Raw genomic sequence first — 25,820 nt, 5'->3', positions numbered from 1 at the left:
ATAATGCTGAGAGGGGACACACAGAGGAGCCTGTATAGAAATGGAAGACCAAAATTTAAAAAAATACGGTATCTCCCTGTCTCATCTTTCTGCCAGTTCAGGATTCATCTGTGTGGGTTCTCCTGTGTCACTCTCCAGTCAGACAGCAGTGGAAGTGAGCAGTGTTGCTATCAGATGTCTTCCACCCCCTTCTTATTCTCTTAGGTTGAATTTAAATATTTTGAAGGTTAACACACTTAAATTCACACAGATTTTAACAAGAAACCCAAGTTTGTGGGCTTCAGTGTAAACCATTAGAATGCCAAGTAACTTGAGGTTAAATTTTTGAATGGTTGTTTATGCCAACAGTTTATAGCAGTGGAGGAAATAAACCTTTCTGAGCAGCTTTCCTAACAGAAAGTGTGACTTAAGCCAACAGAAATGTGCAAATACATAGCTTAGTGCCAAAACTGCCTTACATGAATTAGATTTATTATACACCAGACAGAAGAAAATTCAAACACTCACTTCAGGCCTCATTCTGTGTTGAGATTTGAGTAGGGGGGTGTTGTGTGCAATCTGTGTGAGATAAACTGCTTGGGAAATTAAACTTTGGAAGACCCCCCCCCCCCCCCCCGCCCCCTCACTGCTGCTGCTTTTCTCATGTGATTGCCTGTCGTTAGTGTGGGTGAACTTTCTGAAGCTTGACATTGCAACCCTGCTCAGTGTCGCAGCTACAGTATGTCAAGCTCATAACAAAATAAACCTCTCACCGGAAACAACTTCACTTTGAAGTTCACAAACTTGCTCTAGTCTTGGTTTTAAAAGAGCGGTATCATATATCAAATACACTGAAAAGTTATTTCAAGCTACTTTCCTATGATAAAGCACTATGGTTTGGCCACTGCTGTAAGTGCAGATGTATTCATTGCATTCCAGGCTTTGCCAGCACTTTATTTTATTTATGGCTTGCTCCATTACTCTTTATTTTTAATAAGTGTTGGTAAAATCTATCACATTGCTCCACACTAAAGACTTCAACACAGTGGTAAATTAAGTTTAAAACTTTTCACAATGATATATGTGTTAGATTGGATGGCACAGCAGAGAACGCAGGGGTTAGCAAAAAGGCAGGTTCACAAATGTGAATTAGCTACCCTTTGTTAGAAATAATTTTCTCCTGATCAAATTGGAAAGTAAAAGCAATAAATGGCAAAGCTTAGCTGCAAGTCCAGCGTGTTTCTACATCAGCTGACACTGGATGCACTGACAGAGCTCTTACTTGCAGTGGCCCCATTTGGTGAGATGCTTGACTGTAAGCACAGTTACAGTTTGAACTCTGCACATGGCTTCTTGTGGTTCCCCATTTCCCTTGAAATCCTTCCTGTCTTCTTGTGGTGACAGTGAAAATGTGGCTAAAGTACGTCCTCTCGAAATAATACAACTGAACACACCCCTGCTTAGGTTCTGAAGGCTGCTGTAAAGGACCTTAGGATGAAAAACAAATTTGATAATACCAGTATGAGGTAACTTAGTAATGAACTAAACACCTGCTTTACTTGCTTCATGGGAACGTAGGATTCTAATTTTTTTCTCTTTGGCATCTTTTTGGAGAGGGTAAGATCATGCTGTCTCAGTGATCCACAACTTAGCAAGGCTGTTACATCTGTAATATAAGCAAATGACCTGTAATTTCTTACCATTGCTGATCCTAGTACAGAGATTTTATCTGCAGCCTTCCCAATTTCACTTCTTCCCAGGATATTAGCACTGTTGCACTTTTAGCCTAGTGGAAATATTTAATTACCTTGTTTCATAATGGCCTATAAAAATGTGAGCATAGCATCTGCATTGTAAACCTTTGGTTGAGCTTCTGACTGTGATTTATACTGTTGTTGTAAAATCTGTGGAACTGCCCTCAGATGAGGATGCTCAGCCTTCAGAGGAAGGTGGCAAGGGCTCCACGGGACCCTTTCACACACTTAGTAAGCACACTGCTCTCAGCTTCATGAGAGGGATAAAAGGGCACCTTGTAAGTGCTTTAGCCCTCAGTGCATGAGGCTGGGATTTCCATATTTTGCCTTCCCTGGCTGGGTCTGCAGTGGCTGCCCGGATTGTGTCAAGGCCACATTCTTTCCACTGCCAGAGGTGTTTACTGCGCTATCAGCTGTGAATTGGGAAACGGAGCCCTCAGCAAGGGGCTGGCACACAAACTGGGAGAGAGGAATCATCTCAAGTGGCCTGACCACATACATGTCCTTGGGTTTATATTCATTTTTTGATTAACAACTCAATATCGAATTCAGGAGCCTGAAATAGTTTTAAAAGCCTTTCAGTTTAGCTTAACTTCAGTTTAGAGAAGTCCTTCAGTGCAGCCAGTCACCTGCCAGCCTGCTGTGCTAGATTTAGTTCAGATTGAAACTTTCCAGCCCAGGCTGGGCCTCCATGGGGTTTAGCTTGCTCAGCTCTAGTCTCCAAACTGAAATATGGAAGGACCTCCAAGAGAGAGGAGGGCAGTGAAAGGGCAAGGGACTTCCCCGAGCCCTGAGTATTGACTTCAGGTGGGGAGTCCACGAGTAGTTGGAACAGTAGATGAATTGGCCCAAAGAAATTTTCAGATGTACCCGGCAGGGGGAAGATACAACTCTGCTAGAGAGAGAGGTGACTTGCTTGGAGACCAGAACAAAGCAACTGGAAAACAGGAAATAGCATTAGGAAATGCTCTCTGTACAAGAACAAACAAATATTTGTACAGGAGGATCTGCAAGTGGCACTGCTTTCCTCCCACACTGTGTATGGCTGCCAAAGTGATGGGCTCCCTCTGAATAAGTCACATTTAATGTATGCATAGTGGATGTCAGTGTATGAATAATCCCCATGAACCTTGAAAATTAGATTAATTTTACAATCCTGAATTTTTGGCTATGTGTCTGGACATTATGTTAACTAGAAGCTGAAAGTTCATTAGAGTGGAGCTGCTAAGACTTTCCTGGGAATGTTGCTACAGCCGTTTCTTGGCTTAGCTGAGGAGCTCAGGGGTCTGCAACAGCTTCAGGAGGCGAAACACACACTTGTCATACAGACACAGGGAGGACAACTTTTTTTTGAGTGAGTGATTGGAATGGATGGAGAGGCATCTTGCTGATTTTGAAGATAACACAGTCCTCAGGATGACCACTTAGGTGTGGGGGTTGTATTTGTCATGAGTTCATTGAAATTACTCTGGGATCAGTGAAAGAAGGCATGAAAACTTCTTGTTTGTTGCTGAACACAAGATTTACTGGAGAGTGCTCTAACCAGAATCGCTGAGTGGGACTTAGTTGTGAACTCTGAAAATTGTTTATATTTAAAACAGATATGATATGATGCAGACCTGAGAGATAGGGGGAGAATTCAGAAAATCTCTCCCTTGTCATGTGTGTAGCTTTAAGTTTATTCTCCTACATCTTCAAGTGGAGGCTTAATACCTATAATATTATGGAAGGATGGTTTTGTTGTTTATGTATTTTATGAAGTCAATAAATAAACCTTAACAGAAGTGATTAAACCTGAAATGGCAGCAGGGAATAGCTGTATCTCTTCTCCATCCTCTGATTCATTCCTAAATCAGGATTTACTACTAACTCAATTAAATACACACTTTCTGCATAATTGCCCATGTGCTGGCAGAAAGTAGTCAGTTGTCAGGGATTTTGTTCATTTCTGGGTTGGCTGCCTGAGAACATAAGGATTTGGGAAGAAACTGTGGAATTACCCATAAATTTTCTTAATTGAATTGAGCATAAGCTTTCAAGCCTAAGATGTGAGCAAGGAAAACTTCCCAGTTTCCAGGCAGAGCTGTCTCCTTGCAGTTATTTACACAGTGCTGCTTTGACTTGCTGTTAAAAAATTACACTGAGGCAGAGATTAGGAATTCAAAGAGCAGTTTTGTAAGAAAAATGCCTCGGTTTCATTCAGTAAGAGGAGATGTGGTAAAAGAGGGAGAGAAGGGGGGGAATGAGCAGGGCAAAGAAAAAGGACTGTTAGTTCAGGCAGGTTTGAATAGTCAGTCAGGCCTTGATCCAGGAGAGCCTTAAGAATGTGCTTTGTTACAACACTTCAGTGTGACAATTGAGAGCATGTGGCCCTAGAGCCTCCTCCCTCCATCCTTCTCTCCTCATCGTCACCCATCTTGTGTGGTTCTGATCTTTTTTGAGAAATACTGTTGAGGGAATTGTGTTTCTGTCACAAAGCTACTGTAAAATTTCTAATCCCTTGTTAAGAGCAACTCACAAAGCTCCTTTCTTCAGCGTTTAAATGTGCCTCATGGAGGACATGTCCATCCTTTTAAAGTTTGTGTTAAAGCAGTGCTCTGCTGCCCTTTCCTGCATTTTGATGTGAATTGTTTACTGAGATTAGAAATAACTGAAGAAATCTTTGATAACAGGAAAATGTACTTTAACACAAAAAGATGCCTGCTTCTTTTGCATGCACATGTGTTCATAGTATTATTTTAGCTTATCATAGATAAGGTAACTTACATTATTGACATAAAATATTGTCATTTTTCATGAAAATGCAGCCAATTTTTCTGTGCCAAATGGCAGGTAATACTTGGCGCAATATTATGCCTTCTATTAGATACAATTTAAAATTCGTGCCTGCAGCTAATATATTATCCCCGCAGGATTTGGACATCTTTTCTACATTATCCTTGGTCATTTATCTCTTGTCATCATGCAATGTTGGTGTGAGATTTTTACTTAAAACTAGTACAGAATTTCTTTCACTGTGTTCCAGATCAGTGTGCAAGAAATGTTTAAAGCAGCCAACTGAGTGGCATATCTTCTGTACCCTGCAAAGTACTGCTGGAAGTTTTGTGTCTTTCCCTGTAGCCTGCACTGAGAGATTCGTTCCTCACGCACAAACTTTCAGCAACCTGCCAGTGACAAGGCAAAATAACAGAGAGGATGTAGTGCTCGTTTTTGATGCTCGGCATCAAAACAGATGTCTCTGAATCCGGGGTGCCAGGGAACGCAGGGCTGCTCAGCAGTATCAAATAGGGACAACGGGGGGGGTGCGTTTGCCTGCACTGCTGGTGCAGAATTTGGGCTCCGGGCTGACCGCGCTGCCGTGGGTTTTCAGTAACACCAGCCTGAAGTGCACACACACCATGAAACTCTGCATTCCTCCCCCTCCTGCCCAAGGCTTTTGCTTTTTTGGGGGAGGTGGTGGTTGTTTTTCTGTGCCTGCTGACGTCAACAAAATTGCCAGATGGCATTTCAATGCTTTGCAAAGAGACAGGAGCCTTTTATTACCGGGGTCACGTGGATCCCATTCATTTGCATTCCCAGAAGTGATCTAAAGCTTTTGCTCACTGTATAGGCGAAGAGTGCTCTGCACCTTCCAGGGACCCAGAGGGCCTTCTGTGGGATATTGTTGTCTTATGAATCCTTTAGAGGATGCAGAGATGAAGGGTTTACTTCACATTCATTTGGCTAATGTAGAAATATTGAAAGTCTCTAGACAGTTGTGCTTTGCAGAGGTTTTGTGGACTTCTTTTTAAACAACAGAGGAATACTTTTGTGAATTTAGGATAATAAACAGACTTAGAGTGTAGCTCTAAGAGGGCTACTTACAATCTCTCAGGTCCAGGTGACTCAGTAGCTTGTGGAACAAACATGCAAGTCCAACACTGTGATAAATATTAGCAGAGAAGAGGAACTATCAGGATTTAGATTTTGAAGGTTCCAGGCTCTATCACTGGAGCTGGGCTGTGACATGATCGATGTGTTGAAATGGAACAGAGTCCCTTTATACCCCTGAACAGATGACTGGGAGCTCAGTACCAGATGCACAAGATTAAACCAATTTACTTTGCTGTGCCTGAGCCATCTCCACAGCAGCTGGGCAGGGGACATGGCAGTGTTTGAAGGCCAAAACAATCTCTTACTGACGTAGTAACTCCAATATCAGCCCTTGTCTGGCAACTAACCCAGAAGGGAGGGAGCTTATGATTAGATTTTGAGTGGACCTTGGAGAAGTGAACCTGGAGGAACCTGCAAGGCTCACAGGGAAAGATGTGAATGTTGGAGAAGGAAAAGCCAGACAATTTTGGGGAGCATGAAGACTTCTGCTTCTTGCAGATTATGAAATTGATCTTTGGAGTAGTTTCTCAGGTTAAAGGGAGGAGAATTGTATTTCTGTCTGAGAATGAAAGGTGGGAGGACTTTTTATTTTTCCTCGAAAGAAACACAAACTACATTTGTTGGAGCATCATGGACTCCATAGTAATGCAGAACAGAGGCTAAGTAATCTGATTTTGACAGCTACATCACAATTTGAAACTAAAACTCCCCTAAACCTATCTGAGATTACCATAGGCTCCAGAACGAGCAATAATCTGAGCTCACAAACCGGGTTTTAATACATTACTATTCTATTTTCTAGCAGTTTCAGCTTTCAGATGTACCCATGTGGTGCCTCCTTGCTCACAGTACACGGCAGTGACAAAGATGTGTGTAAGTTCCCAAGGGCCATATGTCTGAAAAAAAAATATGGGGCAACATAACCCTATGATCTTTCCAAGTGTGAATATTTTATTGCTTAACAAAGTGCTATTGAAAGGCACTTTGAAACGCGGCATCACAGACTTCCCTTTCCTGCTTGGTAAACCATGTGTTACTATTGGTTACCCTTGTCTTACCAATTTCCCAGCTGTATGACATGCACTAAGTTCTGGTGATTTATCGTGGTATTCTGTGTATGTTAAGCATTGCTGCAATTCACATGGTGCTAAGTGGTTACAGAAGAACACACAAATAAATACAGTGAATTATTGGACTCTTTAATTTTGGTACCTTCTTGACTAGGAAGTGGAGAAATAATTTTAAGCTGGCTCAGAGCAGACTTGGTGATGTTGCAGAGTACGAAGAGTAATAACCAACTTGACCCTGCTTTCATAACTCCATTCTTCAACTGGGGGAAGAAAATGTAGAGTTTCTTTAGGGCTGGCATCTCAGGCAAAGTTATTGCTCATGCCGTGCTCCAATACCTAATTTAATTTCACAGGGGAGTAGCAATCGGCGTTCACATCATGATTCACAGATCATGGAGCAGGAAACAGCCTGTCAACTTCTAGGGAGCTGAAAGGGGGGAGAGTTGCTTAGAAGAAAAACAAAAATCTGTTTTGTGAAGGAATTCAGCTCATGAGCACAGCAGGCAGACTTCAGTTCTGCTGTGACTCCTGGTGAAGTTAGAGGAGTCACTCTGGAAGATTAATTTGCCCCTGAGTTTATCAATTTGTAAGGTCTTGAGTGCAGATGAGTCCTGTGGTGGATTAAACACAAAGAAAACATGCAAAAAAGAAATACCACTCTTTCTCATCTAAAATCAGAGGGTTTTGGGACTTCAATTTGAGCGTGTCCATTCCATCCCAAATTAGCCGTATTCCACAGCCTGACATCAGCTTGTACCCAACTGAAGACGTGCCAATGTGAATACTTTGCATCTTTTTGCAAATCACGTCAATAACCAAAAGAAAGCATGCTTACACTAACATGCATGTGTAAACATTGCTTTTTGTGTATATGTGTGTTGATGTTTCTTTATTAGCATTTTAATGTACTTTCATTTTCTCTCTTCCATTATTATTGGTATGTGGATACTCTTAACAGCTCCTTTTGGGAGGGAAAAATGCAATAAACTTCAACCAAATTTAGAGAATACTTTCATGCTAAAACACTGCACAATTACAGGTAGAGTTTAGCATCTTCAACAGCTCTGATAGCAGACAAATACAACATGGGGAGAAGAGAGAGGCATGTATATGTTAACCTTATGTGTTTGACTTATTTCTCTGGAAGGAATTCTGCTTTCTTAATACAGTTGTCAAGCACTTCATTGCTTGGGGAGTTTTGTGTTCCTAGAGAAACTTCTGTAATCCTTCTGCTATGGAATATTTTAGTATGAGAGTCAGTTCAAAATGTTATGAGATTCCCTCCACCTCCCACAGATGCAGAATTTCTTTGTTGTTTGTACAAGATTTGCAAGATCGTTGGAAAGAATGTGAACAGTGAGAGATTGCTGGGCTAATATAGAAAAAACATGGATTAAGATCTTTTTCCTCCCAAATCGATGATAGCATTTCATGGGCACAGCAGAGCCACAGTCTTGATTTGAAGGAAGAGTAGTGCCATCTGGTGATGCCTGGGAGAGGCTTTTCTGCACCTAAAGCTGCAGGATTGTAATGCCTTGTATGAAAAGTTCTGCTCAGTTGTACCATGGCTGTTACCTGAGGCACTGACTCACTTGCAGTGGTCATCTGGCACTAGGTGTCTTGGTGGTGTGCTCATTTATGGAAGTATTTGTGCTCTAGCCTGGAATAGGTGTTCAGACTAGGTCTTCTGTAATTTTCTCGCTCTCATCCCCTTTTCCCAGTCTGACTTTCGCTTGTGCAGCTGGATGTCCTCCTATCTGTGCTGCCTGACTCTGTCTCCTGCCCTTTCGCCTTTTGCTGTGCCGCTGACCCCATGAGACCCTGGTGGGCAGGCAGTAACCCTTAGAGAGAGGAGTGACATTTTGGGCTTCCTTGGTCCATCCCCTGGGAGCTCCCAGTCTGCCTGGCTTGGATTCTAAGTGAGGCTGTGGCTCAGTTCCAGCACGAGACCTGCTCTCTGATCTCCTCTCTCGTTATGTTCTCATCAGTAATGAAGGGCTGGCGTGCAGAGCATCACCAGTGCTGCTGCTGCCCGAGGAGAAACAGAGTTCAGCCTGCTGCTCTGGAGCCATGTGAGGTTTTCCATGGCTGTCAGCTTGGTGCAGGGAGAAAAGGTTGTGTTATGTTAAAGGTGGATTCATAAATTGTTTATACAGAGCTAAATGAACATCATATTACAAGCAGAAATAGTTACTGTGTGTGGTTAGTAGTCTGCCAATAGACAGGTTTTATTTAAAATAATTTATTCTGTGCACTTGGTGAAATGTCCTTTGGCTGGTTTGCATTTAGGCTGGTCACATAAGCAAGGCCTTAAAGCAGACCCTAAATTCTACGTAGGGTCAGAACATGGTTTTGTCTTTTTTGACTGGTTACAAAGTATACCCAAACCCACACAAATGAGGTTTCAGAGTTAAATGTGAAGTCCTACTTGCAACTGTTTGTTTGTAGCTGGCACAGGCTTATATGGTTGTCTTTATACACAAAAGATTAAATAGTCTTTAGAGACAGTTTTTGATTTGCATTTTCTTCTCCGTTTAAAAAAAAAAGGGCCAACTAAGTGTTAATTTCTTTCTTTCCAATTAATTCCCCTTCCCTTATTTAAAGTGAGCTATTTACATGTGTGTGAAGTATATTACTGTGGCTGTGTATAGAATGAGATAATTATATAGTTAGTTATGACTTAAAGACATATTTATACCATGCCAGAAAAATGCCATCCTAATTGAAGCCATCTTTCCTAAAAAGCGGAACAAAGTTGGACCTCATCATGTTGCCTTCTTGTGCCACCTTGATTTTATTGACAGGAAATCAAACATGTTTCTTTGATCTGTCCGTGAAGAGTAAGAGGGCAAGTGGATAAAAGTGTTGTGCATATTTAATTTGGTTGGGTATTTCATTTTGCTGTAGCATCATACAGAATGCTTCAGCCTTACTCTCCGCAGTAGTTGCAGCTTGCATTAAACGAGGAAATGGATACAAATAAATTTTTACTTAGGTTAAGGGCAGTCTTCAGATTCCTGGCAAAATGCCAACCTGTTGCACAGTGAGCATTATTGATATGCATTTTCTGCTCTGTGTTAGCTAGGAATGACAGTAATTAAAAGAACAAATCATTTAAGTGAAATGATTCTTCTTTCTAGAGAAGGCTGTTTCCTAATGTTGCCAAAAGTCTCTCAAATGCATTAGGAGGAGAAGGAGGGTGTACAGAGAGAATTGAGCAGCAATTTATGGATCTATTTATTTTACTTTAATGGGATAAATAGGATATCTGAGGCCACTTGTAACACTCAGATGGAAGCAGTCAGGAAGATAATAGAGAATTAGGAAGACAGAATCCATATGCTTCATCAGCTGATCAGTCAGAGCACCGTATGGCAAACAATTTAGCTTGTGGTCTGTTTCAGTTTGTTAACAAATATGTTTACATAAAGCATTTCAATGAGAGATGTGCGTGACTGTTCACCAAGGTCAGGAGTATGAAGTCAAGTGTTTCCTTGTGATTAAACTGGTCTTTTATCTTTGCTGTTCTGAGCTTAACCCCTCAAAGTTAAACTGACTTTGGGGAGAGATCTTTCGCTTCAGTACCCTGCCTTAGGTCACCAGTGTTAACAAACTTGAATATTGAAGTCATCTCTGGAGTCTAATCCATTATGGATCCCATTTAATTCAACTGTGAGCCTCTCACCACAAGAGACACACTATGCCTCTACAGAAGTCTAATGCAGAAAACAATGCAAATATGGGCACCAGGCTGTTCTTCACAAAGAGAAGCCATAACCTTTTTGAAAAAAACAACTGAGGAACTTCATTTCATCATTTTCAAACTAAAGATTTAAGTTTTGAGAAGTTGATGTGATTTCTTGTTCCTATATTTTAATAAAGCTACTCTAAAATTGCTGAAGCAAAGCCAAAAAAAGCCCTTCCCATTGCTGGAAATTCCAAAACCAATAATTTTTCTGTCAGTACAAAATATTTTTTGTGTTTGTCTGAAGTTGTCAATGCACTGCGAATCCTTGAGCTGCCTACTTTCAGCTGCTGTTTCTTGTTTGTGAGGACACCACACTGTTCTCTGTGTAAGAGAGCTCTGTGGCTCAATCATGTGATTGTAAGTCTCATCAGCAAGTAGCTCAATGCTGTGTGCACCAATTAATAGGATTAGTTCTGAGCTAAAATGTCAAGGGTCTATATTGATGTATCTTCCAAAATCTTTGATTTTAGGTGGTAAAACAGATCTGTATGTTGATAACTTCTTTTCTATACTTCCTTTTAAAAATTCAGTTAAGACTTTTAACCTGTCTACCAGGACCAATTCAGCCTACCTATTCAGTAGTAGTAAGTGCTTCTATTGCACTTACTGAAAAAACCACTGATTTCTTACTGGAGTAGATTCAGATGAACCACTGAAGTTCAGCTTCACAAGGATATTTAACATTTAAAAAAGCCCATGTGCAACCCACAGTTGATTTTTTTTTTACTTAATATCCACATCCAAGCAGAAAACATAACTCACTGTGGAGATAGAAATCATTGTCTAGTGTGGTTGCCAGCATAAGCACCAGTGCTTCATGATCTGTGTCTGTTTTTTGGTCTCTATGGTTCTGTTGCCTTTTGTAAATGAGAAGCTGGTGCTGTTATATTTAGATGTGAATTTGAATCCAAGCTTTCCAAAAACACAGAAGTGTTTGGCCCTCATAAAATAGTGCAGACCCTGAGCCAGACAGTCAGAGTTCAGTATGGTGAGATATTAATGATGCAGAAGTACAGATTGGGTCTATCTCTAATTGGAATTGAGAAGCAGCCAGGGTGTCATAATTAGGAACATTACATGCATTTTACTTTTTTCTTTTTCTAAAGTGCAAGTCAAGCACTGCTCACAACCTAAAAGACACAAGTTGAAACTAAAACTTTTCTTAGATTAAAACTGTGTACAAGACAAATCAGCCACCAGCTACATGGAAGAAGTTAGAGATTGCCGAGATGACTTAGAAAATCCTAGAGCCTTTAGCATCCAATGTGTAGATTACAGGCCAGAGCAGCAGTGGCTGAAAATGGCCATCTGATGCAGGCATTGACCTGTGGCGATCAGCTGGTGTATCTTGTATCTCAGCAGGCAAATTGTTTTGGTTTGGGTTTTTTTTCATTCATGACAGCAAAGGCAAAATGAGCCCACAGTATAAACGAAATTAGTGTGTCTTTAAGTTGGTCCTTGCAGGTCAAGGATGAAGTAGGTTGAAAGCAGTCCTCAGGGCTTGCCGGTCTGTCAGTTTACATCTGTGGTAAGTGAAAAAAATTATTTTAATACCACAGAAGGCATATAGAGGATAGTGTTTTATTTTTCTTGTATATGAATTACTGTTTCTCTCTGTTCTGATCTTCATTGAAGAGTCAGCATAGAAATAATCCAGGAGAGGTGGGGCATTTTCACATCTAGTGCATGCTTAGTGTGTCTTTTGCAGGTCGTGGCTTTAGATGTTAGTAGCTCTGAGACTTAGAGAAATAATAGCTCTGCAGCAGCTATGATGAAGGATTTGGGGGCTGCAAGTCCCTAGGGCTACAGTTGTTTTTCTTGCATGAGTCATAATATAAGAATCCAAAGCCAAGTGTTACAGAAAAATGATTAATTCTTTTCACAGAGGAGTTCGTTAGCGACATAAAGTCATGAGAAAGAGGAGGAGGCATCTGTAGCACTCAGTGGCTATTAACTGGTATTAGTGCGAGTGCTTAAAATCAGGAGAACTGAAATAATGCAAACCACAAGGTCTGATGGAGAAGAAAAAAAATTTAAAATTTGACCAGTTTGTTGTGAAGCTCTCGCTGGGGTTTGATGTGCAGAGGATTTATCCTTTTCAAAAGGTGGAGAATATCTCTGTCTGCATTTGGCTTCAGGGAAAGCCCATCCTTAAAAATGGGCCACTAAATATCATTAGTGTTCATGGTCACTGGAGAATTTCATGGGATCTTTCTGCTCTGTTGCTGCAGCATATGGAAAACATGGCCCGACATATACATCTGGCTCCTGCTGTCATTTCCAAATCCCTGTCCTAACTCCAGTAAGAACAGACTGAACATTAAAGGCTCTTTATCTACAGCTTCACTGATGATTACTTCCTGGTTTCTAATTTTTTCTTATTCTGGTTTTTAACACTCATTTTTAAAACCTTACCAAATTTTCTTTTTTTTCTGTTTATTCTCCTGTGGCAATTCCTTTTTAGTAATTGAAAATACATTTGACACCCTGTGTAGCAACTCTTCACTCCACCCCCCCAATCTTTTATCTTCATTTAGAGGCTGCATTTATTTGCATTACGTTTTTAATGATATTTGGTAATGCTCTTCTTAATACTGTTCAGCAGTTCTTAGTGAAGGGCTGAGGTGGATGTGAATCTTTAGCTGGGGTTATTTTCATACATATTTCTGAAGTTTGCTGCTAATTGTGATGTCTCTTCTCAAGCTGCATCCCAAAAGAGCCTGAAATACTTTGAAAGGGAGAAAATATGGCAGTGTGTGACTCCTTTGGCTTTGCTCTGGTGTAACTGAGACTGTCAAGTTGAAAATGTGGGAGGATTAGTTAGTACACAGAAGGCAGAATGGTGATTATTGCTTTCAATGGATTTTTTTTTAAACTCATGCTGTATATTTGGCTGCTCTGTTTTAGTTCACTGTAGAATTAAAATAGCTTTCCATGCTAAGCAGGCAGTTGGGATGTTGGAGCTGTAAACTCAAATGGTTAAGATCACCAGGTATAAATAGATGGTTTATCCTCCACTGTGTGTGCACCCAGCATCCCACTCCTGCTAGGTCCCAGCTTGTGGTACTGCAGCTCAAGTTGAGGCTGAAGACAGTTGTCACTGTTTTCTTCGTATGAACACAAACTATCAGCTTCAAGCTACCAATTTGTGACCATCTGATGTACAAATTGGAGAACAATAATGTAAGACAATTGAGGACAGCCTCTGAAGTACAGAATTGTTTTCCTCAGTCTGTGTTATGCAAAGCAGATTTCAGCCCCATTTAGAATTTAATTTTTCCCATCTGCTGTGCTTTAATTAAAAGCAATAATTTTTAAAGTTCCTAGTTTATTTGTAGTGGTGTCTACATTTTAAATAATCTACCCTGACTGTGACTGACTCTGTGATCTACTCTACATCATCAAGTAGTTCTTTGGGCTGGATAGTCGTGATAGTTTAATGTTTTTAGGCAGCCAAATTGCACGGAAAGTCCCTTGGAATTGGGTGACTGAGTCCCCAAGGCTCTGCTGAGAACATCAAACATCAGCGTCAGAGTTTCCACAAGGTTTGCAAGCTGTGACCAGCGGCTCTTAGCCAGGAAGTTCAGCTCGTGCTCTCTCCTCCTTCCAGGAGCTGCTTTCCCTGGATCCTCCTCATGGCGTGCCTTATGCAGAAGGTCATCCCAACTGTCTGAGCGTCTTCACTTGAGCTGGGATTTCCCAAGAAGCCCAAGGCAGAGCACATATATGGCTGGTTGCAGCTTGTCCCTTGCCATGCTGTGCCACCCAGCACACTCTCTGGGGACAACCCTCTGCCCCTTTTCCCTATGCCTTCCAGGGTTTTCCAGCTGCGCTCTACTGGGGCAGGAGGGAAGGTGGAAAATTAAGTACTGCTTTATGTCAGTACCAGTGGAGTTAGTTCATTTGAGGTCCTTTCTGTCAGATATAAATGACAGGGATTTAATTATGTTGCATTGGGTTGTGTCCAGTACTTGCATCCACACGGGTTCGGAATTTCCTGGTCTGTAGGTCTTGAATCTTAACAAATCCAATCCTCCCACTCCTTGAGATTATTTCTGCATCTATGTTTTTATTATTGCTTGGTTGCTAGTGACCACAAGGACATTTCCTTTCGGTGTGTGTAACAAATCTGGAAAAGCCTGCTAGGTAACCTGAAAGAACTGATTGCCTCCCTTGAAAGTTACAGATGGCACCAAAACTGCATAGAACTCAAATGTGTTCTCTGTTTCTTAAATGTGATCCTTTGCCCCTTGGAATGCTGTGCACAGTGCACGAGGACACATGTGCAGTGTGTGGAGGTGAGCACACTTAGGGCAGTTTGATGGTGGGTTTCTCATAACTCACAGAGGTCATGCAGGGCTGGCTTTGATTTCGTTTCTCCCAGGGACTTCACAACCAAATCTGGACCTATCAAGGCAGGGAAAGCAAAAGGCCTTCCTGCACCTTCAGTGCCTGCTGCAGATTAAGTGGTATCAGTTTACGAAGAGTTTTTAGCGTGGATAAAAGACTCCAACAGTCTTCTTGTAAATGTCTGAGCAATTTTTCTCAAACACTGAAATAATTCACCCCAGACAAATACCTGGCAGTATATGTTTCAGTCTGAGCTCTTTGGCTGACAAAGCTGTCATGAACTGAAAGATCCTGTAATGGAAGAAAGTTAGTCAGCTGTAACTATGAGCTTTGTGAGTGGTGTCACCTAAGGTAGAGATGCAGGATGTGGGGATGGCAGCTGCCTCCCCAGACAAAGTGTGCTATAGACAGTGATACATTCCACAGGTTTTATAAGAAGGGGGAAAAAGTATTTCCTTCCCAAACCAGTGTCTCTTTCTTAAAGGATGGTGGTGTTGTCATCCTGGTTTTCTAAAGAAAGTAGTCTTACATGGTCATGCTCCTCTGTGACAGTTCCAAACAAATGTGGCAGATGGGAGGAAGTTTCAGAGATGGTCACCTTCCTAGAAATTTTATGTTAGCCAATGGTGGGATACCAGAGGAAGGTCCAAATCAGTGGCTTTGCTTGGTAGTAGAAGACTGGTAGTTTAATATACTGTGAGATTACAGAGCCAGCTGCTCAACAACATGCACACCAGCCCCAGGCCTGGCTGCCTCTTGCTGACTCTGTGGCCTCAGGTCTATTGCTGAGGAAAAGGGTCATTGCAATACAGTGAGGGGACAAAAAGTATAACTCTTTAGTGAGACCCATTTCATTAGATCCTCTGCTTGCAGAGCTACTTTGAAAGACTTGCTCTGGCTGCTCTGTGATCCTTGGACTCTGGCATCTTTCTGGCATGTGCTCATGCTACAGACACACTTCATGGGGCAGTCATGACATTATCTGCTCTGCAGATCAGAGTTCAATGTAATTGTTATCAGGTAGGTCTGCTTTGCTGTAGTGGTGCCATCTCAAGCATCTTAGAGCCAGGATTAAAATGAAAATCGTTACGGCTCAAGCAAGGTTTAAGTTTCCTTCATTGTGGGCTCATCTTTTGTGCGTCAGTGTCTGGTTTATGGTAATGTGGCCCTGGGTGCTTTAAAGACTCAGTGGCAAAGTCGGTGACTACATAGATGCCTTGGAAAGGTTTTCTTTGATCAATGTGATGAGACAACAGGAAGATGCTATTTTCAGCCCCACCAAAGAGTGTGCCTTACAGAGCCTGTGGCTGGTTCACCTCCAGAGAGCAGTGGGAATGCTGTGCTTCATTAAGCTGGAGAAAAGATTGTCGTAAACATCTTGCTTGCTCACCAGAGAAGAGAAAATCTGAAATCTTCTGTTAGTACAAAGTAAGAGAGAAATAAAAATAAAAACACTCCAGTTCTAGAGCTTTAAATGGAGAAAAGTGAAATGTGAAAGAATTGCATGCACGCTTTTTTTCCTTAGTCATTCAGTGGAAGGTGGAGTAGTTAAGTCTGTGGCGCCTTTAAAATGATTCATTATTTCCATAGAAGCCAATTGATGTTTATCCTTCAAATTGCTCTGTGGACATTAAAATAATGGAGAATTATATTTGCTTTTAATTTTGTTTCCAGACAGCTTGGCCTGAACATTTATGATGTGACTTGGAAACCATATCAAATTGTGATTTATAGTTGCTCATAATTGTGTGAAGATTGAAGATACGCTGGATGCTGCTTTTCTTTTCTTTTTCCTCCTCGCCTCCCTCATTCTTTTGCTTACAGAGTGTTCTTGAGTGTAACATTGTGAAAGGCCAACATCTCTGCCTTCATTGCTTTTCCTTGTACAAACCACAGCAAATGAAGATTTTATTTTTTCCTAACATGAGGCTGCATGAAAGGAATTGTGGTTTGTAATTGATAATTGGGGTTGGGGTTTTTTTCCTGCTTAAGTTTTGACTGATTTTGTGTAGTCACGATAATCACCCTTTTTCTAGGTTGGAGAGAGAGGTGTTTTTTAATTAAGCTGGATGAGAATCATATGCAAAACATGAATGGGAAGGGGGAAGACTTTTCTTTGTGGTAAAGCATCTGTTAAGTGTACGGATGTCAAATCTGCTCCACAGGTGAGCCAACAGGAATAGTTCATACCAAAATTTATCTATCGGGTCTTATGGCTAAAGGAATTTGTTATTCCTATTTTCCTAAATTCATTTTTCCTGCACAGTTTTATCTGCTTTTTCCTCCTACTGAGTAAAAAGCTATTCTTAAGAGTTTTGTGCATAATATAATTTAACAGAAGAAAACAAATAGGATTTTGTGAACTGTAATAGAAAAGCCCAATGAAGGTTATGCAAAATTTGAAAGCTTTTTTAGTCATGTTGCAGACTCCAAAACAGATGAGTCAAACCTAAAAATTCTAAATGATTATTAAAATTTTTCACTATACTTTTTTCTTATTGAATATAAGAGTGTTCCTTACAGTTGTTTCCTGCCCTGACAAAAATCGTCTGTGTGATACTGGGACATGCTACTTTTGCACATGCAGCAGTATGTTTTGGGTTGTTTTTTTTTTAATTTCTGTACATAAAACAAACCCTCAAAACATGCAGCAAGTGCATTTGGGCCCAGTTAGTAATTCCAGATGGCCCCGTGGCCTAAACCAGCTGTTTTTCAGCATTGTAAGGAATTAATTTTTCTTCTTACCTTAGTTAAAAATGACCCTGTTTAGTTTTGCTTTTGTTCCTGGCCTGCTTGCTTTCTCATTCTCATGCCCTAGAGCGTTTCAGTTTTAGTCACTGCATGACATTGCTGAAATCAGGGCTGGAATGAAGTCACAAAGTGAACAGCAAGCCAGTCTTATCCAAAATTCATGGGAGGGAACTGCATTCATAATTATTGGCATAGATGAGTAAATGAACACTGACCATTGTGAAATTAAATTCACCTTAGCTTAGCTCTTCGTTGCTTTGTTTTGTTTCATCAAATTAGTTGTTTGTTAGTGTTGATTGCAAACGTTGTTTATGCCACTATTCCCAAGTATCCGGCCTTGGAGCTTCAATGAGTAAAGTGGTTTGGAAAGAATCCAAATCCGTTCATGCAGAGGCTATGCACGTTAGTAGAAAACAACTTAGAAAGACTGATCATGGATTTTGTATGCACTTTTATCCTAAAAAAAGACTCCGTGCATATATATCTGTGTGCACGTGTATGTGCATATGTACAATACATATGCACATATGCAATTACATTAATCTAAAATTTTCACCAGTTTACTCTCTTGCTTTCACATCATCAAAGTGATGTGCACTAAATTCCAGGTTTCCTTGCCCTTTAGAGAACCACATTGTCATTTACTTTCTGAATAATGGTCTGCAAACCATACACAGTTCTCCACTGTTTTGTAGTAGAGAATCTGAAAAGTAACATATTTTAAAATGTTCCCATGCATTCAATTTGTAATATTTTTTAGAAAATAATAATCTACATAGCTGTAATTTTATCTAGTCAGACTCGTCTGATCGTGCTCTAAATTCACCCTGAGATGGATGAAACATTCATATTTCATGACTCGCATAACTCACCACAGCCTGGCATTTGAGTGGGAAAAACCTGCTGGGTCTCAGAGTTAAGGCAGGGGTCACCAACACACATGACAACACAGGGAGCTGGAGGCCCTGTGGCAGAAATCCACCATTGAGAAGAGAAGGGCTCTCCCTCTCCCCACTTGGTACTAATCATGGAGAACAATGCTGGCTGCTTTGCAAAATATTAGTACTGCTGTACAGAATCTCTGCTTATAGCCTGCTGAGTCAGACTTGTTTACTTCGTAGAAGTATTAATCTCTGTCTCTGATTGGCGGTCGACAACTCCAGGCTCCAGGCTTAATAGAATTTTAAACTGTAGATGACACAGTTTTGCTGAAAATATGAGGCTTCTGTCGCATTTTGAGTGATGTATTCTGCCTCACTCCCCCTTGGTCCATTTGTCATGGCTGAGGTTAAGATAGATAATTAATTACTCCCATCCCAAGCCTTGTCCTTTAATTTAAGAATTTTCTTTAGCATCTGCCAGAATCTTCCGCATGCGCTCCTGAGATGTTAAGCAATGAAAGAGCCATTAAGTTAAATTCAGGCATTAATTTTTTTCAGTAGCATGAAATAGCACTCCAGTAGATCAAGCAGTTTCTGTTTTGTGCTATTTCATAGCATGGCAGAGAAATGGGGGAGGAGGCTGGTTTTCTGGCAGCAGGAGAGGATGGTAAGTGAGGAAGCCTATCTTCTGGTCCTGCAGCCTACCTCTGTCTTAGCAAGAAGTAGGACATGAGAAAGGGATCAGTGGAGTGAAATATCTATTTGCCAAGGGCCTGATGTCCACGTTATGCAACTGGGAAGACAGACAGAAGAGGTTTAGCTATACTTAACTGATATATCACTTTCCTCAGAAATACTTTTTTATTGCCTGTAAAGCCTTTTCTGAGAACAAAGTAGTGTCGAGTTGTGTTACTCTGTTCTTTGTGTTTTAAGGTCCATGAACGCTGTCACTGATGAGTCATTCCTGGCTGGGGCTTTAATCACTCTTCTTCTGAGTCTGACCAATTCTCCATGCTCTTTGCCTGCCACTCCAAGTAACTTATATGCTCTTTTCACAGACATAACTTCCCCATTTAGCAAACTGTGTATTTTAGCTTTTTCTAAGAAATATATGAAAGCAAATCAGTACAAAATCTGCTGCAGTGGTCTCTCTGGGAAACTGCACATACACCTACTAAGTCCCAAACAGTAGCAGCAGGATTGAGCTTATGTGTCAGAGACACAAGAAAGGGTAGATGGCCACTCTTGGAGTGCCTTGAATTAGCAATTCCATGCAGAATTCATGGTGGGTTTTAGGGCACCAGCTAGTGAGGCTGAAATGCACTGAAATTCCATATGCCTCCTGCCTTTTTAGGTGTTCTACTTCTGTGTGCATCCAAGTCTCACTGTTGTTTATTAGAGTTTAAAGATCCCCAGTCCTTTGCAATTGTATTATATATCTGTCAATTCACAGACTTGACAACTTTAATGTTTAAAAAATCCACTTTTTACTCCATTTCCGTTTTGATACAGCTGCCCAATATGCAATTGCTTGGAGAAGAGTGCTGTTGCCACCATACCAGAATACTATAGTTTAGCTGCACGGGGATATTTTAAAAATCTCAGTATATGCTTGGGATTCATTTCATTCATCCAGGCATAAGCAATGAACATTAGTTGTTCTAGATATCTCCGTAGTTAGTACGCAGGTATCTCTCAAGAGAGACTCCTCCCATCCTAAGCCATGTCTCCAAAATTATTTGTGCAAATAAGCTCTGGCTATTGACCATGTCTCCATCGGGAGCCTGAACAATTCATTTCAGATGGGTTAAGTCAGCTGCAGATGGTGAAAGCTGTGAAATCAGATATGATGGAATTACAAAGTCTTTGCAGACTGTTGATTGATCTATTCAGCATTGTTCTCTGTATTTAAAGAATTATTTTATGTTAATATTTTTCCACCTGTAACCGCTTTAACAGAAGCTAGGAAGAGAGTTCACCACAGCTTGAGGTAGTACTCAGCAGGTTGTTCACTTCTGTTGTCTTATATGTATTATTTCTCTCTTCTTTAGTCTTCTGGTACCAGTATCACCGTGGATATCGCTGTCATGGGAGAAGCACACGGGCTCATCACAGACCTTCTGGCCGATCCTTCGCTGCCCCCCAACGTGTGCACGTCGCTGAGAACAGTGAGCAACCTGCTCAATACACAGTTAACCTTCCAGGCCATCCACAAGCCAAGGGTGAATCCCTTGGTGTCCTTCAGTGAGAACTACACCTGCTCCGACTCGGAGGAATGTCCGGAGAAAGGAGAGAAACTAGCTATTCCCAAGGTGAGTGCTGGAGCCTGGCTCTCCCTAAAGGGACATCACTGGGCTCTCAGATGTCATTGGGCTTCATCTCTTCTTCCTTCCCTTAACCAGAAGAGTGAAACCTACAGAAGTCAGTGAAGAAGTCTCTATTGATGACCTTTAGGTGCTTTGGATCAAGTCTAAACTGTTGTATACCCCACAAACTAACAAAAATATCATCACAGTCATTAGTATGACAAATACTGTGAGCTCATGGAAGTTGTCTTGAGAAGAAAAAGACAGAACCACAGATATATATACACGCCTTGAAAAATGGCTTAATGAATGCTCAGAGATCAGACAGGAAATAACCAGTGTTAACCACCCACACTGAGTAAGTGAACACCTGGAAAGAGCACATCAGATTTGAAGTAGTTTGAGTTGTAGATTTGTTGCTAATTAGCTATCTTGCAAAGCTTACATTTCATTTCTGAAACTAAACCAAAATGCTTTTGTACTGCAGCCTCCCTTGTAAAATTAAATATAGGCAGAGTATGTGTGCACAGGCAAATGCTTTTATGTTTGTACCGTTTAAATGGCACAGCCAGTATTCATTCCAGCATTTCCAGGCATCTGAATTGCAATGCTCGTGATTCTTTCTTTATTATAGTGTAGCGTGATGATAATTACCACCCTATTTGCCTGTTTAGCAGCTGTATGTATGAAATGGATGTTCACAGGTTTTTAAGCACATTTTCCAGTTTATTTCAGTGACCATGTCTATAATGGCTGCACTCTAGGCTCTGAGGGAAAGAACACTGCTATCACATGAGTAAACGCAGGGAGCAGATAGCAGTTTGCTGTTGCATAATACCTTATGAGGAGAAGAGAAATGAAGGATGAAGAAATGAGTTAAAGGTACAGAGAACTAATCTGACTGAAGAATTCACTGACCTAAATGTATTATGGTTCATAAAACAAATAGTTTGCAGGTCTTTATTTAAGTGCCTAAAAGCAGATTTAGGATCTTCACCTTAAGCATCTGACACTGCGTATTTCGTGTAAGGAGATAATGTGTTAACATATTTATCTGCAACTTTGAGCTTCAGAACCACAGATGTCTTCCATCTCATATTTCTTGACCCTCTGGCAAAGTCGAAGCTCTCCATTGCAGATATATTTATTTTAGTTCTTAACTATAAACACTTCATGAGAACTTCACAAGAGAAACAACTGACAAAATTACAAGATCTGCAACAGCAAATCTGGATCCAAAAAAGATCCTTTATTTGCCAGCAAAAATTTGAAAAAAACATGTGAATCCTATTAATTGGAGAAATGGAAGAGTCAGATAAAAGAAAAAGGCAGGGTGGTCAAGAAAAATCTGCTGTAAACAGTGTTGCTTTCTCTAAGCTTTTTGAGGCATTGTATCCCAGAGCATGAAAGTTTTATTTCAGTGTGTAATATTTGGGTTGGGTAGATATAGTAGGGGAAAAAGTTGGACTCCCCTGCATTATTTTTCTTACAGCCTCTCTTGCCTTGAATCTCTGATTCTGAGGGTTCGTGACAGTTTAAATCACGGAGTAGTTGAGGCTGAAAGTGCATCTGGAGATTGTCTAGTCCAGTCCTATCCCTCAGCTCATCGAGGAGAAAGTTTCTCTAGGCTCAGCCTAGATCAGGTTGCTCAGGAGGATGTCCAGTTGGCTTTTGAGCATCTCCATGAATGTAGACTTCACAGCTTCTTCAAGCAACTTCTCTGTGTTCAGTCCTCCTCACAGTAAAACAGATTTTCCTACATTTTAATTAAATTTCTTGTACTTCAGTTATTGCTCCACTGCCTCTTGCCTTGTCACTGGGCACCCCTGAAAAGAGCCTTCTTCTCTACACCCTCCCTTTAGGTATTTGTATACACCGGTAAGATCTACCCTGAGCCATCTCTTCTTCAGACTGAGCAATTCCAACTCCCTCAGCCTTTCTTTTTATAACAGATGCTTCAGTCACCTTTGTGGCCCTGACAACTTGTTTAAGTACCTTTGGCCACATCAGGTGTTGAACATCTGTGGCTATGGGGCTGTGGACATGCATCTTTTTTTAAACTTGAGATAGGGAGGATGGTCCAGACTCTCCAAGCATTTCAAGCATTGGCTGTGTTTGGAATGAATAATAGCTGGGAGAATCCAGATTTAAAGTATCTCACTAGGTGTTGTCAGACAGAATTAAGCAAATGGAAATGGTTTTATTTCTGCATGTGTAGAGGTTTTGTAAGCCTGTATAAACTGTAAGGAGCTGATTTCTCCGCAGCGCTTACGGAGAAGTTTGCCTCCAGGACTGCTGAGACGAGTGTCCTCAACCTGGACCACAACAACATCAGCCACAGGATTGCCCACACTGGAGCCAGCCCCAGTGAGAAGGGATCGCAGTGCCAGCATCAAACCCCATGAATCATCTTCATCCAGGTTACAAATTGCCTCCCCTCACTTTTATGTGTCTCTTTGGACAGATTTCTTTGGTTCTGTGTGATGATGTCCAACATTCAAAAATGCTGGCTGTGAACTACTGGTTTAGAATTACTTCATGTTTCTATAAATTGATTTGCCAAAGAAGCAGCATTCCCATTTTTTGTCAGATTATGCCAAAATTATTCATATTATTGGGCAGAAAAATAAATTTTAAAAAATCTATTTATGCTAATGAAATGCAGAACTGCCCAATAAAATTGGAAAAAAGGCAAGATATCTGGTTAAAGTTTTCTTGATATGCAGGGGTCGTTATTGCCCAGCCAAGCAAAAATTGTAACCATTAACCCAGCCATTTCTAAGAACTCACCTAATGATATGGTCCTGTCATTAAACCAGTTCATAAAGCACTACTCCATCTTCCATTCTTCTCGGGGTCTGATTCCCAAGCCGGTATCGTAAAACACATAGTCCTCCCATGAAATGGAGAGAGAATTGAGTCTGCTCAGCTGCTTATAGCCAGCAGCTGACTTGTTTGGGGAATTTGCAGAGGTTTAGCCTAATTAAGGTTGTAATAAATGTTGTAATAGCTACACATCATGTCATTACAACAGGATTTCCTCCTTTCTGGATCCATGAATACATTTCTGTTCTAGTCAGAAAGGAGCAGAGCCTTCAAAGGAAGGGTGGAGAGCAGCGAGTTGTGGTACCGCCCTGTGAGAATAAAGTTCAGGTCCCCTCCCCACCACAGCAAGGGCTATCATCTTGGAGCTGGTGGATGAAGAAAGAATGTGGAGACATGCTGTGCCTTGGGGAAAGGAAGATCAGAATGAAAGCACCAAATTCAAGAAGAGAATTCAGAGCCGTGACATCGGAAGACTCACATGCTTTTCTGAAATTCAAAATTTGGTGATGGTAGTGGAGAAAAAGATAGGACCTGGGAAGGCCCAGCATCACCAGTGTTGGCTGTTGGGTGGCTTGGGTGAATGCAGCCCCAAAGAGCTGCTTTCTTCCAAGGTTGGCCTTTCTCCAGATACTCAAACCTTTCCAATGGATGAGACTCTCATATAGGGCATGGAGGTGCTCAAGGCAGCCTGCAGAGTACCCTGAAAGTCTCATGCAAGAAAAATACGTGCTTTGCCAAAGTTCCCTTTGTGAGAAGTCCCATCTGTCTCAGTAAAAGTAAATATAAGGAAGCTGTAACCAAATGCAAATGTTCTTCACTCACAGACCTGTGGTTCCTGGGGTGCATGTGATTTATACTGTTGATCCCACTCTCACATAGTGTGTAAGTGTCCCAAGATGGGAATCAGAGGGAGAAGGAGAGCAATTAAATATTATTGTTGGGCCTTTCCTGCAGTTGTTATATAACTCTGCATGAGGAGCCAGCTAAGCAGGCTATCAATTCTTCCTATGTTTAATGTCGCCAGTTGTATAATTATAGCTCTGTCAAGCCTCCCAGCCTACTGTTTGCACTACTTCTTTTACAGTAGGAGAAACAATGTGTATTCCAGAAAGGGGGAAAATGAATCCTATAAGTCTAGCTTTAAAAATTTTGGCAGACCAAGAGAGATCTGCTTTCAAGGAGAAGAATTTTGAACTGAAGAGAAAAAAATATATCTTGGTTATCTGCCACTTCCCCTGTACCAAATTCAAGCACTCCACTGGTCACAAAGAAAGAAACATTTTATAAGTTGAAGGATAGGAGAGAGGCTGACCCTGGAATTGCCCTGTGGCAGATTCTGTAGTTACAAAATATGCAGCTTGTTCCTCACAACGTGGGACATCACTTCTGGATTTCTATTTGCAAAAAAGCCCCCTTAACTCTCAGTTTGAGATTAGTAATCCCCCATTCTTCCAGCCCCATGTCACTGAAATGGGTAGACATTATACTGGAAAAATAATAGAGCTCCCGCATTCTTTCCCTCACCCACTTTTTATATCGAGTGATTCTCCCACAGGAAATCAAAGAATGCGGTTCAGAAATTTTTGGTTTGGTTTGGTTCATGGGGGTTATTTTACTGTGCAGTGGGCCAGTGTGTTATATTCTTCCTATCAATTAAAAAAAAAAGCAAAACCATAAACCAAAACAAACAAATTTTTTTAAAAAACATCTGTATTCTTTCTTTGCCTCACTTCATCACAGATTTTAAGAATTTTGGCCCATGAAGACAACCAACAAATATTTTTGTAGGTAGTACTTACTATTCCAAAACAATGTTTGTAGAGGTAACACAGTGTCACATGCTTTTTTCTTTCAGAATCCTTTTTTTTTCCCTTTCAAGTTTATTTTTTTCAAGCTCAGCTGGAGCTATGCTACTTTAAAAGTCTGTCTTCTGCCTTGAGTGTCACCTCATCACTTGGATGTGAGGCTGTGAGGAGGAATGTGGAGCCTGAGATGCCTGGAAGACCTGTCCAGAGAGCTTGATAAGAGCCAGTGTTGCATCCCTGCAAGAAGCTGACATTTGATGGGTGTCATTCAGGAAAATGAGTATAAATACAGTTTTCTTGCTGTACAGAAGATTTTGGCATCTTTTGGCATACAATTACAGCCCAAAGACTAAAAGCATAAACCCGTGCTGCTGTAGGGGACTAACATTTGTTCCCCCCTACACATGGACACATGCACCCTGATTCCTTCAGCATGTTTCTCTTGGACCAATGTCTCCAGGGTCTGTCAGTGGGATT

At 41.0% G+C, this 25,820-nt stretch overlaps 1 protein-coding gene across 5 annotated transcripts in view; it reads left to right on the top strand.

Moving 5' to 3' along the window:
• Positions 1-25,820, top strand: part of PDE3A (phosphodiesterase 3A) — a 77,807-nt gene that overhangs the window by 21,395 nt on the left and 30,592 nt on the right. For 3 of the 5 annotated variants that reach the window (XM_017736679.1, XM_017736682.1, XM_017736678.1), the window contains exons 1-3: positions 16,853-16,939; positions 20,458-20,718; positions 22,978-23,132. In XM_017736679.1, coding sequence (XP_017592168.1) covers positions 16,868-16,939; positions 20,458-20,718; positions 22,978-23,132 — 488 coding nt within the window. In that variant the 5' untranslated portion in view covers positions 16,853-16,867. Of the gene's footprint in view, positions 1-16,852; positions 16,940-20,457; positions 20,719-22,977; positions 23,133-25,820 lie in introns of those variants that run through there. The other 2 variants (XM_008635582.2, XM_017736681.1) reach the window with 1 other exon arrangement.

This window comes from Corvus brachyrhynchos, unplaced genomic scaffold (assembly GCF_000691975.1).
Source record: "Corvus brachyrhynchos isolate BGI_N302 unplaced genomic scaffold, ASM69197v1 scaffold246, whole genome shotgun sequence".
Lineage (NCBI taxonomy): Eukaryota > Metazoa > Chordata > Aves > Passeriformes > Corvidae > Corvus > Corvus brachyrhynchos.
Note: the sequence above shows the minus strand (reverse complement) of the source record. Positions and strands in the feature narration are given on the sequence as shown.